The sequence below is a fragment of the Taudactylus pleione genome, unplaced genomic scaffold, assembly GCF_031769625.1.
Source record: "Taudactylus pleione unplaced genomic scaffold, aTauple2 ptg000747l, whole genome shotgun sequence".
NCBI classification, from domain to species: Eukaryota; Metazoa; Chordata; class Amphibia; order Anura; family Myobatrachidae; genus Taudactylus; species Taudactylus pleione.
The window spans coordinates 64,686-85,579 of record NW_028285149.1 but is presented as its reverse complement, the minus strand read 5'-3'; the positions used below and the strand labels follow the sequence as shown (position 1 = coordinate 85,579).

At 43.1% G+C, this 20,894-nt stretch overlaps 1 protein-coding gene across 1 annotated transcript in view; it reads right to left on the bottom strand.

Moving 5' to 3' along the window:
* The window catches only part of M1AP (meiosis 1 associated protein), a 97,925-nt gene that overhangs the window by 27,048 nt on the left and 49,983 nt on the right, over positions 1–20,894 (bottom strand). Inside the window, exon 7 of the mRNA XM_088457222.1 lies at positions 19,324–19,521. Within this exon, the coding sequence (XP_088313348.1) occupies positions 19,324–19,521 (198 nt within the window). The remainder of the gene's footprint in view (positions 1–19,323; positions 19,522–20,894) is intronic.

Genomic DNA, 20,894 nt, shown 5'->3' with positions numbered 1-20,894 from the left:
GTACACTAAATGTTCTCTACACCCGCCTGGCTGTACACCAAGGACCTCATTCAGAGCCGCTCGCAAAATGCGAGCGCTCGCTCTGAATGAGGGCGGCCGCTTCTTCTTTGAAATCCTGCTTCCTGGCCGCTCGCTAAACTGCGGGTGACCACCCACAGCTTTAGTGAGTGACCAGGTGATGGTTGCGATGGTCGAGACCATCGCGACCACCGGGCTTGCGACGAGACCCTTGGGGTCGGTTCTCGTCTCCCGCAAGCCCCAGGTAGCTTCCTGTTCTAACAGAGCAGGAAGCTACCTACTGACATCACTGCTGATGTCAGTAGGGCCGCCTACAAATGGCAGGCGTTCCTTCAGGAACGCCTCCGTTTGAACTGGCCACCCCCCCTCCCCACCTACAAAACGGGGCGAGCTGTCGATCAACATCGACAGCCGTCCATTTTGTAGTGAGCCCCGGAACGAGTGAATTTGTCACTCGCTCCAGGGCTTGCGCATGCGCACTGCAGCCGCTGTGCGTGCGCAGGGCCTCACCATTGTGAGAGTCTATAATAATTTATAGTGTTTATGTAAAACATACTGTAAGATTCATCAGTATTTATGAGAAAAAGCCATTTTCCTTTACACAAATATCATGAGATTGAACCACCATTATACTGAACGAGCAGTTAGAAGACAGCAGCAGCTGAATCATCCCAGAATAGGATATCAAGTCTGGACACTGTGAAAAAAAAAGACAAACTGAAGACGCATTGACACATCCTTTGTACTTGTTACACCAATCATATGTATTCTTTTCTGTCAAACCATTTTTGGCAAATGTTTGTGACAGCAGTTTTCTGAACTTATAAAAGACGACTCAAAGGGGATCTACCTCTGAGAGCTGAGTGTATTCATCACAAGTGTGTGTTGAGTTTTCCTCATCTCCCCAGCCAGCTGGAAGGAAAATTAATAAAGCACAGTAGTGTATCGCATACCATGATAGAGGGGTAGGAAGCCTCATCACCCTAACATTTTGTGGGGGCTCGTCCGGGATCCCCAACTGCCTGTCTGTACTGACGAATATCCACTTGAAAATTTGGAACTGCAGAAGCAAAACCCGGGTGAGTATTGAAAAACAAATGCACATTTGCGCTTTTCAATGCTCTCTTCTGCGCTTCCTAATTAGTATTGTGGGTGTGACCGGACGCCTTTCGCCTAGGCCGCCCCTGGTCACAGGTTAGCGCTTTTGGACTCCCACTCACCGTCAGTGATCGCCTGTCACTGACTCCGCCCACTGCGCCGTGGGCGTTTAACAATGCTGCCACCACCAAACTCTACCATCGGCGTTTGGAACCGCTTTTTACGTACAATCAGGCTCCTACGTTGGCACCTGGAACCGCTTCTGCTGCGTATGTGTTTGATTAACTGCAGACACACCTCCTGTTTGGTGTCGGCTGTTCCCACCTGATCCCTCGCAATGGACCAGGTCTGCGCGGTAGCTTGGCAGAGGGCTTGAACTTGGAGACACGGAGCTCTTACCCAGAACAGCAGGAGAACGGAATAGCGTTTTGCGCAATTCTGTTGGTCGCAGGATTGAGATACAATTGAAGTCAGGCAAGATGTTTATTGCTCTCAGTCTTAAAAAAGACCCTCCCTTCAGATTGAAGGGGAATATCAGCATACAGGAATATTATCAGCAGCTCTTCTCCTCAAAGAAGTTACAGGGTTGTACCACATACAGGGCTCACAGTCCCTCTTTTTATGTCATTCTAACACACAACATCACAGGGGGGGGCAAAACCACCCTGTGCTCCTTCTAGCCAATCAGGCTATCTCAGAAAACATAAATTAAACAACATATTATATTTCAAAGGAGTCTCTCAATATCCTCCTTCCTAATCCACCAACACAAACTGATTTATCATACATTATACTGTCTCCTATAATGTTGGTATAACATCACAGGAAATAGTAAATGACATTCATCCTTATCAATCAGTTTGGCATTTCCAACCTTAACACTATTCAGTGACATCCAAAAGGTTCTTAAAAACAAATTGTCTTTTCAAAGGAAGTTCTGTACATGTAGTGTTTGGCTATATGACACCATCACACAGAGAACTTCCAGCCACCCTATTCATCACACCTCCTGCTAAGGGAATCACAATCAGCATCTAGTATCTGCAACAATCATGAAAAAACAAACTTTTCCCCCAGAAATGCACACACACAGGAGATAGTCTCAGGCCTTTTGACTTAAATGTTACAGCCTTCTAAAACAAAACAACTTATACATTCCTTATAAGTGCATTTTCTCTACAAAATATACATTTAAACCATATAGTGCATAGCCTATTAAATATACGTTGCTTCATGCACTAATGCATTGCAGCAATACATATATACTTTAATACAGTTTATTATAAACCATGTGCAGTGTGCTTTTATACTGTCCTTTTAAAAATGGCGCAACGGCATGAGGGTTAATCCCCTCAATGCCTTGGCAGCCATTTTAATCATGTTTGGTTGGCCTCTGGCCACAGTGGGGTTCAGTATGGATGGGCTAATCGGGGATCTATGAATATATTGTATGCCAAACCTGCTCTTTTAAAGTATAAGTTGTCTTGTCTTGAAGTGAGTGAAAGGAGTGTGATTGTATGTGTGCTAACTGTGAGATGTATATGAAGGAACCAGATCTTTAAATAATCAACCAAAGACTGCACTTCTCATCTGCAATTAAAGGCTTGTCCTGTCTTTTGAGACGTGTGACCCCTGGGTTGAGACATTCACTGATCTCCTTGCTCTCATAGTAGCAGTGAAAAGTGACACCTAGCACCTAAACACAGCAAAAGTGTTTAGGAGTACAGAGAAAGGTGCCCATTGATTCGGGATAGGGTCCTTCACGTTTCCTCGTTGGTACCCCTAGGGGCACCTGGGGCTGAAGGGTTGTACATGTTATTCATCTGTGTAGCATGCCAGAAGGATTAGAACAGTGGGTCATAATCTATGGGAGTGTTATAGTGACATTGGGAATACTGTATTGTCTTTTTAAGGACAGGGATAACAGGTCTCCAGAGTTTTTTTTATAGGAACCACATATAACTAAAGTTTGAGGGGTGTACTTGTGTAGTGATATTACAGTAAACCAGATCATTTATAAGTCCTGATCTAATAGCTGTAATAAATCAGAGGATCCCTGTGGTATATACTTGCCTCATAGGGTGTCAACATATTTGGCTACCAGGATAGATAAGGACTGGGCTGGACTTATAAATTAGCTACCCAGTAATTTGTGCAGGGATAGTTCAGTAGTAGCCTGTCCAGTTATTAGGGGGTTGCCAGCTGATAGGTATTTGAAGCTGATAAGACAGGTATTGTTGTATAGTTACCTAGTAGGAACGCAGGAATAAGTAGCGACTGTTCTTTTGAATAAAATAAAGATTAATCAGGGGATTCAGGAAAGACTAGGGCCCTCATTCAGAGCCGTACGCTCTGAGCAGAGCGCACGCTCTGAATGAGGGCCGGGCTCCATTTTCATGGAGCGTCCTCCTGGACGCTCGTATAGCTGTGGGTCACCACCCACAGGCTATACGAGCGTGCTTTTTGATGGCCGCGATGGTCGAGACCATCGCGACCATCGAAATTGCGAGCCGGAGCCTGCGGTTGAGGTTTTCAACCGCAAGCTCCGGAGTGATTTTGGCTCTATCAGAGCCAAAATCACTCCCACTGACATCACTAGTGATGTCAGTGGGCCGGCTTCTGACGGGAGGCGTTCCCGTGGGAACGCCCCCGTCAGGGAGGCACGCCCACCAAAGGGGGCGTGCTGTCAATCAACATTGACAGCACGCCCCCTTTGATCGGACACAACGAGCGAAGGACTTTCCTTCACTCGTCGCGTCTGGCGCATGCGCACGACGGAGCTCCCTCCGTCGTGCGCATGCTCAGTGCATAACATCGACCCACTTGCGAGCGGACAGCCGCTCGTGAGTGGGTCTGAATCAGGCCCTAGGAGCGGTAACCCACAATGGGGGCTCAAGGCAGTAAAGGCATGGTAAAAGAATTACCATGTGCTCCTGCGGATCTAGTCGAATCCAGGGAGGGGAAAAGTGCACATAAAGATATTCAAAAGGTACTACAGAAAGCAGGGATGCCCAGTGTGGCTTCCCTGGATCCTGTAAGATGGGAAACCTTTGCAAAAGAAAACAAGGCTTGGATGGAGTGTAAGAAAGTAGGCAAGCAAGTACAGGCCTGGTTAGAGGTAGCCAAAGAAATACATAAAGAACAGGAGGTAACACAAGACACTGAGTTTATGGAAGATTGTGGTCCAAATACTGTGAAGCCTGTCCCAGTAATCCCTTTTGTAAATCAACAGGCATCACTAACAGCCCCTGATTTAAGCCCAAAGTACCCAAGTTTGGCTCCATTTACCACACCAGTAAGGGATGGCAGGAAATGCCCAGGAGGTGGTAAATGTGTACCTAATGCTAACACTAATTGTCCATTTTGTGGGAATCAAGTGTCCTGGCCAGGGGAACCCTGTGATCAACAAGGCTTAACCAGATCACCTCATTATCCATCACCTCCACACTTATCACCAGTTACACCACCAGCTCCTCCACTGCCTTATGCAGGAGGAAATTTCAGCCCTAGGATGGTCAGGCACCTTAATGCCTTGGATGTTTAATAAAAACAGATACAAGACACAGGTGTGCAAGAAGCCACAGGCACTAATGATGAACCTTGTGGCTGTGAACACTGTGGGGGTGAACAGATCTACACATCTGTGGAGGCTTATCCTGTAACTACACAGGAGGTGTTTGAACCAAATCCCCAGAATGCAGCAGTTATGATAAGAGTAAGAACCCACAATCAGTATAGACAGACCAGAGATAATAGGAAAGTATCACCTTAAGAAGCAAAAAGGAAAGGGTTATGTTTCTTCTGTCATAAAGCAGGGCACATGAAAAGGGATCGTCAGAATATAAGGAATGGGCAGAGAAAAGGGAGCAGTTTGGAGTAAGGGTACAAACAGCACATAGCCCATAGGAAATAGGCTGTCCAGTGTCAGGTCCCCCACAATCCATTATTAATACCTCAGGTCCCAAGGGAATAATACAATTGACACTACCTGGGGGGGAACAAATTGACTGTATAATAGACACTGGCGCAAGCCGTACCGTTTTAAGGGCAGAAGATGTTCCCAAGAAATATGTAACAAATCAGACAATTCCTGGAACAGGACTAACAGGACATACCGTATCCTTACATGTTAGTAAAGCCCATAAAAGTTGCAGTGGGGTCAGCAGAAATTAAAGTCCCTGTAGAATTCCTGACCTCCACATCCTGTCAAGTTAATTTGTTAGGAGCAGATATCCTTAATGAATTACAAGCTACCATTGAGTACAGGGATGGTAATGTAATACTGAAAGGAAGTACAGGGCAGGATCTTCAATGTCAGCTAGCAGCAGCAGTATATTTGCTGCAACACCAGACACAGATAGAAGTGATGGTCCCTGACTGGCTTTCAGGAGTCCCTGAAAAATTATGGTCTAAGGGTAACACAGATGTGGGATTACTGGATGTACAACTGGTTACACTCACCTTAAAACCAGGTGTAGTGCCAGTAAAGATTAAATAATACCCACTGACCAGAGATGAGGGAAAGGCCATACAGCGGCAGATTGCTGCATATCAGAAAACAGGGGTTATAAGAGAATGTAGGTCCCCATGGAGCACCCCGTTATTTCTGGTAAAAAGGAAGGTGGGGGCAGATGGTAAACAGGAATACCGGATGGTGCATGATCTAAGAGAGGTAAACAAATGGTTGGTGGTGGACGTACCTATAGTGCCTAATCCACTCACCTTATTAAACCAAATGCCAGCAACAGCAACTCATTTCACAGTAATAGACTTGGCTAATTTATTTATTTCTGTACCTCTTACATCAGAGTGTCAGCTTTATTTAGCTTTTACAAGTATGGGCAAACAGTATTGCTGGACTAGATAACCCTAAGGATGGGCAACCTCTCCATCTGCATTTACAGAGGCTATGTCCATCATACTGCAAGGGTGGAGACCACAGTTTGAGACCACCCAGTTGTTGCAGTATGTGGATGATTTGCTCCTGTGTGCAGAGGGACAGTGTCAAAGTGAAACCAAATCATTACTTATTTTTCTGTGTGAACAACATTGCAGAGTGTCAAAAGAAAAATTGCAAACAGCTCAAGCACAAGTCACCTTTTTAGGACATTGTATTTCTCAAGGTACAAGACATTTAACACAAGATGAGATATCAGCTATACAGAAAGTGCCAGAGCCCACTACCACCAGGCAACTCAGAGCATTTCTAGGATTAACAGGGTATTGATGGAATGGATTGCCAACGCATCCCTCATAATGCAGCCCCTCTATGATGCGTTGACAGATACAAAAGACAAAACAGTAACGTTAACATCAGAACAGAAGAAAAGCTTTTATGTAGATAAAAACTGCAGTTACCCAAGCACCAGCACTAGGATTCCCCAGATATGACAGGCCTTTTATGCTATTCTGTCATGAAACACAAGGACATGCTCAAGGGGTATTAGTGCAGGAACATGGGGGTAAACAGCGGCCCCTGGCACATTATTCATTGCAGCTTGATAGTATAATCAAAGGAGCACCCTCTTGTATAAGAGCAGCTGCAGCTATGGTTAAAGAGTAGAAGGTCCGGGATAACTGACTGATCACGCTGATACTCGTCCCCCCTCCCAGCCTGAAGCTTCCCCGGGCAACTGATACAGATACAGAGACTATTCATTTGTGCACTGGAATTTTACTTCTTCCACACTGTGGTTAGAGAGTCATTCAGAGCGGTCACGGGACGCCGTGGCCCCCTCATAGACTGGGTATAAAGACATTAGATTGTACATGCCATAATCACTGGCAATACATGCATCAATTTAGATTGCTGCTAGCATTGTTGCCTATTTATTCTTTATTTTATCATAAGTCATGAAAGTCAAGCGACTTGTGTTTCATGAAGTGTGATTTTTGAGATACCATTTGTTTATACGCTTTAATATTAAAAGGTATTTATGATTGTGTCACATATATGTTCATCTACAGTATGTATATATGACAGGGGTTCTCAAACTCGGTCCTCAGGACCCCACACAGTTCACTTTTTGCAGTTCACCCAGCAGGTGTACAGGTGCATTCATTACTCACTGACAAATTTTAAAAGATCCACAGGTGGAGCTAATTATCTCACTTGTGATTCAGTGAGAGACCTGGAAAACATGCACTGTTTGGGGTCCTGAGGACTGAGTTTGAGAACCTGTGATATATGAGTTAATATTTACAACTCATATATAGGTATTGATCAGCAGCAACATTTACAATTTCCTAGACAGATTCATTGATATAGGTGTAGCGCTTGACATATTGTTCTCTAAATATAAATCACATTCGCGAGATAAGGACTTCTCACTTGTCAAGCAGCTCCTATATATCTTTCCGTGTACATTCCCCTGTGAAGCGCTGTTAAACCTTATGCTTAAAGACAAGGCAGCAGATTTAGTGCTGGACCACTCATTGATCATACAGGTTCCCCACTCAGTAACAGAAATACTTAACCAGGGCAGAACTAAGCATCTTTCTGCAGCCAGGTTAACCAAGTATGAGGTAGCCCTACTAAGCCCTACCAATGTGACCATTAAGAGGTGCACAGTGTTGAATCCTGCTACATTGCTTCCAACGCAGGATTCAAAAGAGGGGAATAGTGAGGGAGGCATACATACACCTGTTGATAACATACCAGGTAACGGCAATAAGGAACACAACAGTGAGGATGATGAGGGGGATAATGTACTGCAAATACAGTCACATAAAAATACAAATCAAAATTTTTCTGACCATGATTGTCTTGAACTTATGAAAATGGAAATGAAGGAACTAGAAAATGTGACAGATGTTCCCTTATCTAATCCAGACTGGGAGTTGTTGTAGATGGCTCTAGAACAGGGTATGCAGTCACCACCTTAGATGAGGTATTGATTCAGCAACCACTCCCACCTTCCTGCTCAGCACAGGAAGCAGAGTTGAGGGCACTCACTGAGACATGTATAATGGCTGAAAATCAGACAGCAAACATTTACACTGACTCCAGGTACGCCTGGAAGTGGAAGAGTAGGGATTTTATGGGCTCGGCTGGTAAAACCATTAAGCATGCTGAGCTCATTAGATCGTTGTTTGCAGCCTTACAGCTTCCAAGTAGAGTAGGCAACACCAAGGAGAAAACAGCTGAGGCCAAGGGGAATGCCAAAGCAGATGCTGCGGCTAAGCAAGCTGCCCTGTTACCTATCCCAGCCCTCTATGGTATAGAAACAGACACAAAGAAAGACCCCATGGACATATAGGCTTTACACCAGTTTCAAGAACATGCCACAGAAGGCGAAAAGAGAGGCTGGGAGAAAGAGGGAGCCACCTGTGTTATATGCATTGGGCTAAAGCCACCAGGTTGTGCCTCCCAAGGGCCTTATGTCCCCTGATGACCCAGCTGGCCCACGGTCCAGTGCATAATTCAAGGGAGGCCATGGTACACACGGTGCTCCAGCACTGGATAGCACCAGGCTTTAATGCAGCAGCTACAGCGTACGTAGTATCATGCCAGGTGTGTGGGAAACACAATCCAGGACAGACAGTAAAAGTACCACAGAGACATACACCAAAGCCATTATACCCGTTTCAGAGACTGCAGATAGACTATATTCAGTTGCCTAGGGTGGGAACATATGAGTACGCCCTTGTTTGTACAGACCTCTTCTCTAACTGGCCAGTGGGCATGTAGATACTAAATGGTACCCTCAAACTAAAGATACAAAAGATGATGGCACAGACAGGCAAGACATGGGTGGACTGTCTGCCCATAGCTTTATATTCAGTAAGAACCACCCCCAGTAAGAAACATAAGCTGTCACCTTATGAGATACTATTCTTAAGACCTCCTAAGACAGGGTGTTAGTTCCCCCCAATCAGTTGCAGTACAATCATGCAGATTTAACAGACTATGTAGCTACTCTTTGTAATCAAGTGAATAACATCCATTCTTTAGTTTTCTCCTCCCTTCCAGACCCAGAAGCAGTACCTGGTGTACATTCATTGGAACCGGGTGATTGGGTATACACTAAGAAACATGTCAGAAAGTCTCTGGAGCCAAGATTTGATGGTCCATATCAGGTTCTGTTGACTACACCAACTTCAGTGAAAATTGGAGGAAAGAGCACGTGGATACACGCCTCACATTGCAAGAAGTTGACGGTCAAGATTGAACCACCATCATGAATCCTTTTTGTGTAATAATGTTGGCTATACTTAGTCTAAGGGTATTGCACACACACCAGGGGACAACAGGAGGTCAAATAGAGTACTCTAGGGTAGTTTATGGTAACCAGACTTACCAGTTACACAGATTTAATGTAACCTGGTCAGGAGGTTCGATATTTGTAAAAAGTTTGGGGCAATATAATATAAGGCATCTCTACTGGGCACCGAGGGAGCATGTTAATATTACTATCATAAGTGGAATAAAAATTAAGTGTCGTACTGATAAGTTTACGGGCTATAAAGTATTTAAGAAAACGTGGGCATAGGGTATTCAGTTTGTCAATAGTACGGACCCTGGTATACCCATAGGAAGCCCAACAACTATAGAAAGAGGTGTAGTGCTAGTTTGCACTAATACCACGCAATTACCAAATAATTCAGTAATAATGACAAGGATGTACGTCCTAAATAGCAAGCTCACTATAAGGAATGACTCACTAGTTAAAGTTCCCTCCACTTGTGTAAATGTGGGTACCCAAAGACAAACCACTATATTAAGATTTAATATTTCTTTCCCCCCAGATCCAAAATGCTATAGCAAACAAAAGAGAATGGTATGATACATTGCTAGGAGCATCAGGTACAGGTATAGGGTTACTTAATAGTATAGATATAGAAACTTTAGCCAGCAAAATGAGTAATGCAGGAGAAGATATGAGAAGATTAGTTACAATGCAAGCTATATGGATGCCTACAGTATTTACCCCATTACAGGCCAGTATATCTTGGGATAATGAATATTTACAGGTGTTCAATAGCACATTGTTTAACAAACTTTACCCGTCAACAAATGTTTCTGAACTGTTTAATTGGACAGAATGTTCTCTCAGAACCATGCATCAAAATATGCAAAAGGGTAAAGCACAAACACAGTTAATGACAGGTAACGAACAAGTATACAGAAGGGTGTTTAATATATCTTCTTTGTTATGGATACAAGTTCAGGGAAAGAAGATGTTGTGTACTGACAACTTTTGCACGGGTGAAGTTCATGTGTATAATGTCACACAGAGACAGGTGATGTGATCTTACCAGTCCCCTTGTGGACAACTACTGGAGGCACTCGGTTGTGGTCTCCCCAGATGAGAGGTACACACATAGGGCTCTATTTACTACAATCCGCATACTGAATGCAGATTGTAGTGTGATATTACAGAGTGAATTCGCATTGCGAATTCAGGCAATATCACAGGGATTTACTATAAATCTCTTGCAGGGACAGAGCTTGCGATAAAGCTCTGTCCCTGCGGATCCCATCCGCACTCTAGTCGCGGTATTCTCTGAAAAAATACAGTGACTAAGAGCCCGCGCATGCGCCGACCCACCGTCGCTGCTACCCCCCACCGACGCTAACCCCCGCGACCCCCCCTCCCCCCCCGCGACCCCCCCCTCCCTTCATTACACTTACCTGCATCCTCCTGGCCTCCGGTGATCTTCTCCGGGCTTCCCGATCAGGTGATCTCCCATACTGCACTGGGGCCCGATCACCTGATGACCGGGCAGCAGTGCACTGTGGGAGACCAGCTGACTGGAGAGGAGCCATCACCGGAGGCCCGATCACCGGTCCCTGGATTCGGGTAAGTAAAAAAAAATGTTTCAATTTTTTTTCTTCTTTTTTTTACAACAATCAGCTTGCGGTCTGCTTAGACCACACAGCTGATTACTGGTACCGGCTCTGGGCTCTGCTCTCCCCGTTAGAGCAGAGTGGGAGCCCGGTAACCGGGGGAGACACTGGATAACGCCACCTCCAGGTGGCGTTATTATCACAGGGCTTCCCCCGGTATTTTTTTACAATTTATTTTTAGTAACTCTGGTCGGATCACATTTCCCATTACAATTATGGGAAATGCGATCTGCTTACTAAAAATAAGTGATACTTAGGGGTTGGAGTAGAATTTTACTAATTCTACTCTAATTGCCCTGTAATAACTATAGGTGATACTAAAATAATGTGAAAAGGGTGTGAAAACACAGTTTTTCACTTTATTTTAGTAAAAATAATGTTAATAAATAGAGCCCATAGACACCAGTAATAGGACACATGACTTATCCCTATGTACTGATACCGATGATGGATTAGTATGTCCTCAGCAAACACAGCTATATGAGCCTCGTAAGTTAGAACACCCAACCAGTGTATGCAACTGGGAATTGCATGATAAAGAGGTGGATATGTTTATAGAGGCAGAGCCTCAGGTTGTATGCCTAGTCACATATGATATGAATACAACTTCCCTCTATAATTTACCAAATCCTTTTTCTGGATGCTTATTTAACGTTACACACCAGGTGTAAGAACATTACTTATGTGTTCTATGCGAAGAGACAAGAAGATGTACAGTTTGAATTTCAGGTGACTGAGATACCTCCCCATAACTTTACAGTTAATCTCCAAAGTATTATTAATGCCATAGTAACTATTCTGCCATCATGCACAAATGCAGACAGTTGTAGAAGCAGAGAAATTGGTGGAAATAGCGACACAATTAAAAGATAATTTACAGCACCATTGGTGGGATGTGTTCACAGGTAACTCACCTTCAGTCACAAGGATGTTTAGTGGTCTCATTCATCCAGGAATCGTTATAATCATTGTATTAATTTTGCTCATTTTGTGGAATTGCTATATATCTTATAATATCAGGAAAATGGTAAATAAAGCATCTGCACCTGTAGGGACTCTCTCTGTCACACATAAGCTGAGAGCCTCCGAGTGGGAAAAGTGTTCAGCGTGTGAAAGAATTACATTGATCACGCCTGAGAAGAAATGTGTTTTCTGTAGTACTGATGTTGGAAGAAACCCCTCTTTCTAGGGAAAGATGCGCCGGGATTCTTGGTATTCAGGTGATGAATGATGCTTACATCTATTAGCTGGTGACATAGCACCAAATCCAGGCCCAACCCACATGCCACACCCACAACGAGCTATAAATCCAGCTAACCTCATAAACATTGCGTGCCTCCCCTCACCATCCAAGTCACTAACATGTGCCTTATGGAATGCACGCTCTGTCTGCAATAAGCTAACATCCATCCACAACCTCTTTATTTCAACCAACCTCAATCTTCTGGCAATAACAGAAACATGGCTTACACAATCAGACACTGTCTCCCCTGCTGCACTCTCACATGGTAACCTACACTTCTCACACACCTCCAGGCCTGGTAATTGTATCTTTCACATACACAGTTCTCCCACAGGTACCTTCACTCACATTTACATCATTTGAAGTGCATTCTGTCAGGACTTTCACCCCTTTCTCTCTGCGAGTTGCAGCTATCTATCGCCCACCTGGGCCACCTCAACAATTTCTGGAACATTTTTCTGCCTGGCTTCCTCACTTCCTATCCTCTGACATCTCCACCATCATTATGGGTGATTTCAATATCCCCATTGACAGTCCACAATCTCCTCATGCCTCCAAACTACTCTCTCTAACCTCCTCTCTTGGCCTCTCCCAATGGACTGACTCCACTACTCATAAGGAGGGCCACTGCCTTGTTCTTGTATTTACCAGACTATGCTCAGTCTCTGATTTCACTAATGCTCTTCTCCCTCTATCAGATCACAATCTTATCACCTGCACACTCTCCTCAATTACATCAACCTCAATGTCAGTGAAATCAACCAAACCTCCTAAAACCCGCAGAAATATTAATGCTATTAACTTTCATCAACTATCTACCTCTCTACAACAACTTTCACCAATTTCTACATTCACTTCTCCTGAGACTGCTGCATCACACTTAAACCAGATTCTAGAAAAAGCCCTCGATGAAGTAGCTCCAGCTACCCATCACACACCATGTAAACTTAGACGTCAACCGTGGCATTCTAGCTTTACAAGGCATCTACAAAAACTCTCACGTAAAGTAGAACGTCAGTGGCGAAAGTCTCATACTCCAAGTGACTTCCTCACATATAAGACTATCTACAACTCTTATCATACTGCTCTGGACACTGCCAAACAAACATATTTCCAATCTCTTATCTCTGCTCAAGCCTCTAACCCCAAGCGACTTTTTAATACATTTAAACTGCTTCTTACCCCTCCATCACCCAAACCACCTGCTACTATCTGTGCACAAGATTTTGCTTCCTATTTTAGGGACAAGATTGATGAGATCCAAAATGAAATGGTATGCTCTTCCTCAGCTAGTGACCTGCTCAATTCGCTACCTGTATCCTCTGGCACATTCTCTTCATTTGATCTCACAAATGAAGATGAAGTATCTTCCCTCTTCTCATCCTCCTACTCTATTACCTCTCCTCTAGATCCTATACCCTCACAAATCAGTAAAGATCTGTCTCCTGTGCTTATCCCAACCCTAACTAAAATCTGTAATCTCTCTCTCTCTCTACTGGCATCTTTCCATCACTGTTCAAGCATGCAGTGATTATTCCAATTCTGAAAAAACAAAACCCTGACCCCAACACTCTCTCAAATTACTGTCCTATCTCCCAGCTCCCATGCCCCTCCAAGCTACTTGAGAGACTTGTCTACACCCGCCTCACACACTTTCTTAACTCACACAACCTATTGGACCCACTTCAGTCTGGATTCCGTTCCCAACACTCCACAGAGACAGCACTGACTAAGGTAGTAAATGATTTGGTCACTGCCAAGGCTAAAGGCCATTACTCACTTCTAATTCTTCTAGATCTCTCTGCTGCTTTTGACACTGTTGACCACTCTCTTCTCATACAAACATTACAATCCCTAGGTCTTAAGGACACAGCTCTTTCTTGCTTCTCTTCCTACCTATCTGATCGCTCTTTCACTGTTCGTTTTTCTGATTCTACCTCCTCTTTGCTACCTCTATCAGTTGGAGTACCTCAAGGCTCTGTGTTAGGGCCTCTGTTATTCTCAATCTATACCTCCTCTCTTGGCAAACTAATCAGCTCTTTTGGATTTCAGTACCATCTGTATGCGGATGATACTCAAATCTACCTATCTTCCCCAGATTTATCACCAACTGTACTAGTCCGTGTCACTGAATGTCTTTCTGCAATTTCATCTTGGATGTCATCTCGCCACCTGAAACTTAATATTTCTAAAACAGAATTAATTATATTTCCACCGGCCAACAACAGTTACCAACATGATCTCTCTATCACTGTTGATAAGTCGACAATCGGGGCATTACGGGCCCGCTGGCACTTGTAGTCCCATAACTAAAGAAATACGTAAATAAACAAACTTACACCGTGGACTGACTAGCAGTCAGGGATAATGCTTTGGCCGGGGAAACCGGTGAAAGGTTTTCCCTGGCTGTGGCATTATCCCCCCGCTAACCAGAGTTCAGTGCTGGTTCAGGAATTTTCAGGGGACCCCTACTTGTTTTGTCCCGATTTTCCAGAACCAGCTCAACAAAGCCCTGTGCTAGTTCTTAATATACAGGGGCCCCCTACGCATTTTGGCCCCTGTATTTTTTGAACCAGAACAGGCTTTATAAAGCCCGGGGCAGGTTATGCTTTTGGGGAGGGGGTGCACGTAATTTTTTATAAATTTAAACACATTTTACATAAGTACACACAGAAACATGTACATATCTCATGGATATGTGCATGTTTCTGTGTTAATCTGACCTGCTCAGGATGTACTCGCTAGCCTGAAGCAGGTCTATTATTTGGGGACTTTTGGTAAACTTTTTTTTGCGAGTCTGAAACAGACCCTATTACTATTACATTGGGCGAGTTGATTGTTTTCAATGTGAAAACATCTGGATGCGAGTTTGAGAATGGAGAGTTTTAGTAACACTGAAAAATGTGAGTTTTAGTGAACAGACCCCCTATTACATTGGAGAGTTGTGAAAAATTGCGAGTTTAGCACCAAACTCGCAATTTACCAAAACAGACACCCCATTACATTTGGCCCTAAGTCTGGATACTGTGAAAAAAAAAGACACAAATTCAGTTTTGACGGGAAAGGGGAGGGGAACCACTGCACTAACTATTATGATGAAACCCCAATTGACTATTTCACACACATTTTAATTGTCTGGGGGTGCTGCCTGGGACACAAACCAATAGAACCAAATCAATATCTCAAAAGAAATGAGAAAACAGAATGTCCTTTATAGGCGCACAAATACAAATAACGCATAAAATATAACCTTTATTGGTATATATTAAAACCTTATTATGTGAAATATAGTTAAAATAATATAGATAGAAGAAATAGTGAAAAAAGATAGAATGTGAAATAAAATATCAAGACACTTGACTCACTGAGTGCTGCTATTCATATTATTACTATGATATTAGAGAATCTATGTCTCTTTTATATAGTAGTAAATAATAGACCTTATAAGCCTTCACAGTAAATAATCGTTACTCAATATGTCTTATATTATTGTATATTCTGAAACATACCATAATATGTATTATAGTTGAATATATGTAACTTATATAGACTTAGTGATTATACCAGCTCAATTGCACTACTATATATTCAATCAATACAATACATGGATTCCTTGTTTCAATATAAGATACATAATGGTAACCATATTGCTATGTGTTGCGGTTGAACAGTTGTGAATATTAATTATAGTTACTGCGTATTATATTCAACTCCTTCCTAGCTATGCTAATACACACTGTGTTGGAATTCAATTAATACATACGCACTATCAAACTGTCAATTCAATTATGTTCACCCTCATATATCATTGTGATATCGTGCGTATCATAATATGCACGTGTATTAACATAAGATAAAGGTCCTTTGGGTAGAACCTAAATAAGCTAATTAGAGATCTGAAATGATCGTATTAGAGTATTATATAGAATTTCTGAGGGTATAAGATAACCGGTCAGAGTAAATGTTGATCATACTATATTGCTTAATGGTTAATTGATGTTCTCCATTAGAAACTAAACTCCTGTATTACTGATATATCAGGTCTCTCAACTACTCATTACAGGTGTAGCGGTAAGATACTAATCTTTATGATTATAAGATAACAAGTAGTCACGTATCTCCTCTGAGCCTTTGACAGGTTTAGCAATTATGTAGCAACATTCAGTTATATTGTAACCTGCACCTGATCTCCAGCTAATTACACAACACGAGATACAATGGAGATGGCTGGTAATTAACATAAAGCGTAGTATAATCACATGTGATCCTATTTTTAAAGGAGAATTAAAATTATTTGACAAAGCCTTTTGTGAAACGTACGTTGGCGTTTTTAGGCGCTGACCGCTGATGCTGCGCTGCAATTAATATGAACTATTAGTAGTTCAAATGACCGTAGCCTGAATTTCATATCCACCGAATGTGTTGTGGTTTATTTATAAACGGACATTGATATATAGTTACTGTTGGCACTTCCTCGTGCTATGTGTTTAATGCTCTGTCAATATTACACACTGTTCTATGATCACTAATGGGCAACTCCATGTATTAAACATTGAATGACCAGCTGGAGATTCGTTGCTCTGTATATGTGAACACCACCATATACTTGGTGAAATCCATTAAGTGTATGTGAACCATATACAATCATAAACTGTCAAATAATTTTAATTGAACCTAACACTATCATATCGGATTTGAGTATATTTAATATATATGTTGTGAACAATCTGAGACTGCACGTTGTCTGATGATTAATTCCAGGCATTCTCCTTTAAAAATAGGATCACATGTGATTATACTACGCTTTATGTTAATTACCAGCCATCTCCATTGTATCTCGTGTTGTGTAATTAGCTGGAGATCAGGTGCAGGTTACAATATAACTGAATGTTGCTACATAATTGCTAAACCTGTCAAAGGCTCAGAGGAGATACGTGACTACTTGTTATCTTATAATCATAAAGATTAGTATCTTACCGCTACACCTGTAATGAGTAGTTGAGAGACCTGATATATCAGTAATACAGGAGTTTAGTTTCTAATGGAGAACATCAATTAACCATTAAGCAATATAGTATGATCAACATTTACTCTGACCGGTTATCTTATACCCTCAGAAATTCTATATAATACTCTAATACGATCATTTCAGATCTCTAATTAGCTTATTTAGGTTCTACCCAAAGGACCTTTATCTTATGTTAATACATGTGCATATTATGATACGCACGATATCACAATGATATATGAGGGTGAACATAATTGAATTGACAGTTTGATAGTGCGTATATATTAATTAAATTCCAACACAGTGTGTATTAGCATAGCTAGGAAGGAGTTGAATATAATACGCAGTAACTATAATTAATATTCACAACTGTTCAACCGCAACACATAGAAATATGGTTACCATTATGTATCTAATATTGAAACAAGGAATCCATGTATTGTATTGATTGAATATATAGTAGTGCAATTGAGCTGGTATAATCACCAAGTCTATATAAGTTACATATATTCAACTATAATACATATTATGGTATGTTTCAGAATATACAATAATATAAGACATATTGAGTAACGATTATTTACTGTGAAGGCTTATAAGGTCTATGATTTACTACTATATAAAAGAGACATAGATTCTCTAATATCATAGTAATAATATGAATAGCAGCACTCAGTGAGTCAAGTGTCTTGATATTTTATTTCACATTCTATCTTTTTTCACTATTTCTTCTATCTATATTATTTTAACTATATTTCACATAATAAGGTTTTAATATATACCAATAAAGGTTATATTTTATGCGTTATTTGTATTTGTGCGCCTATAAAGGACATTCTGTTTTCTCATTTCTTTTGAGATATTGATTTGAAAAAAAAAGACAAACTGAAGACGCATTGACACATCCTTTGTACTTGTTAAACCAATCATATGAATTCTTTTCTGTCAAACCATTTTTGGCAAATGTTTGTGACAGCAGTTTTCTGAACTTATAAAAGACGACTCAAAGAGGATGTACCTCTGAGAGCTGAGTGGATTCATCACAGTGTGTGTTGAGTTTTTCTCATCTCCCCAGCCGGCTGGAAGGAACATTAATAAAGCACAGGAGTAGTGTTTCTCATACCATGATCCAGGGGTAGGAAGCCTCATCACCCTAACACCATCGACCCGCTTGCGAGCGGGTATGAATGAGGTCCTAAATGTTCTCTAGATCCGCCTGGCTGTACACTAAATGTTCTCTAGATCCACCTCGCTGTACACTAAATGCTCTCTAGATCCGCCTGGCTGTACACTAAATGTTCTCTAGATCCGCCTGGCTGTACACTAAATGTTCTCTAGATCCACCTCGCTGTACACTAAATGCTCTCTAGATCCGCCTGGCTGTGCACTAAATGTTCTCTAGATCCGCCTGGCTGTACACTAAATGCTCTCTAGATCCGCCTGGCTGTACACTAAATGCTCTCTAGATCCGCCTGGCTGTACACTAAATGTTCTCTAGATCCGCCTGGCTGTACACTAAATGTTCTCTAGATCCACCTCGCTGTACACTAAATGTTCTCTAGATCCGCCTGGCTGTACACTAAATGTTCTCTAGATCCGCCTGGCTGTACACTAAATGCTCTCTAGATCCGCCTGGCTGTACACTAAATGCTCTCTAGATCCGCCTGGCTGTACACTAAATGCTCTCTAGATCCACCTCGCTGTACACTAAATGTTCTCTAGATCCGCCTGGCTGTACACTAAATGTTCTCTAGATCCGCCTGGCTGTACACTAAATGTTCTCTAGATCCGCCTGGCTGTACACTAAATGCTCTCTAGATCCGCCTGGCTGTGCACTAAATGTTCTCTAGATCCGCCTGGCTGTACACTAAATGCTCTCTAGATCCGCCTGGCTGTACACTAAATGCTCTCTAGATCCGCCTGGCTGTGCACTAAATGTTCTCTAGATCCGCCTGGCTGTACACTAAATGTTCTCTAGATCCGCCTGGCTGTACACTAAATGTTCTCTAGATCCGCCTGGCTGTGTGCTGTGCATGTACCTGGTGTTGCCTGGCTGTGTTTAGTGGTTTCCCATGTGGAGTGCATTTACTGATCATACTGTAGTACCTGAGCACGATGAAGAGCCTTGTCAGTCACTTGATGGTTATGCAGAAGCGGTTTCAGGAGAACCATTTCTCTCACAGCCACTGGACGCAGGAGCAGAGCCGCAGAATCAGACGGCGATACGATGACATGGGAAAAGACAGGAGGTGCCCAAGAGAGACAGCGCAGAGTAGTGTAGGCAAGAAGAGACAGCTCTTGGGACTGGGAGACACACAATGATGGAGTGGGGGGACGGACGGTGGAAGCAAGAGAGAGACAAAAGGGAAGAGACACATTTTAAAATAAAATATAACAAATCCAGCAACATAAATGTATACTACAAGCACCTCTGTATACACGGGATGGAATTCTGCTTAGCATTAACAGGAGAACTGTGGGCCCGATTCAGAACCGCTCGCAAGCGCATTGTGCTCGCAAGCAGGTCGATGGTGGCCCAGTGCGCACGCACAGCGTGCGCGAGCCCCGGAGTAAGCGCAAAAAGCGCTCGCTCCGGGACTCACTACAAAAGGAGCGGCTGTCGATGTTGATTGACAGCTCGACCCGTTTTGTAGGCGTGGCCGGGGAGTGGCTTTACAAATGGAGGCGTTCCCAAGCGAACGCCTGCCGTTTGTGGGCGGCCCCACTGACATCACCAGTGATGTCAGTGAGAGAGCTTCCGGCTCTATTAGAGCCAGTAGCTCTCTGGGGTTTGCGGCCACGAGACCCTACCACAAGGGTCTCGTCGCAAGCCCGATGGTCGCAATGGTCTTGACCATCGCGACCATCATCATGGCCGCTCGCTATAGCTGTGGGTGGTCACCCACAGCTATGCGAGTGGCCAGGAGGCTGCTCCTAAAAAAACCAGCGCCCACCCTGATTCAGAGCGAGCGCTCGCTTTTTGCGAGCGCCTCTGAATCAGGCCCAGTGTGTAGAAAGGTACAGACACCCGAGAGCTACTGTACATCATTGAGGGAGGAGGAATTATGTTACCAAAAGGATAGACATATAGGGACTAATTCTGAGTGACACATAGGTCCATATACAGTCGTCATCATCATTAGTATCAGCACTTACACGTACCCCATGCTGGGTGCAGCCGTCATTATTAGTATCAGCACTTACACCTACCCCATGCTGGGGGCAGCCGTCATCATTAGTATCAGCACTTACACCTACCCCATGCCGGGTGCAGCCGTCATCATTAGTATCAGCACTTACACCTACCCCATGCCGGGTGCAGCCGTCATCATTAGTATCAGCACTTACACCTACCCCATGCTGGGTGCAGCTGTCATCATTAGTATCAGCACTTACACCTACCCCATGCTGGGTGCAGCCGTCATCATTAGTATCAGCACTTACACGTACCCCATGCTGGGTGCAGCCGTCATCATTAGTATCAGCACTTACACCTACCCCATGCTGGGTGCCAGTGGCGTAACTTCATCCCAGACGCCCGGAGGCAAATTATAATTTGGTGCCCCCCATCACAGCCACTGACACTGTAATGTAACAATTCACATGCAGACAGGCTATAGATAGACGAAGGCAGCAGCTGATGGTCTGACATGGAGCTCTTCACGAGTGTATGGTGG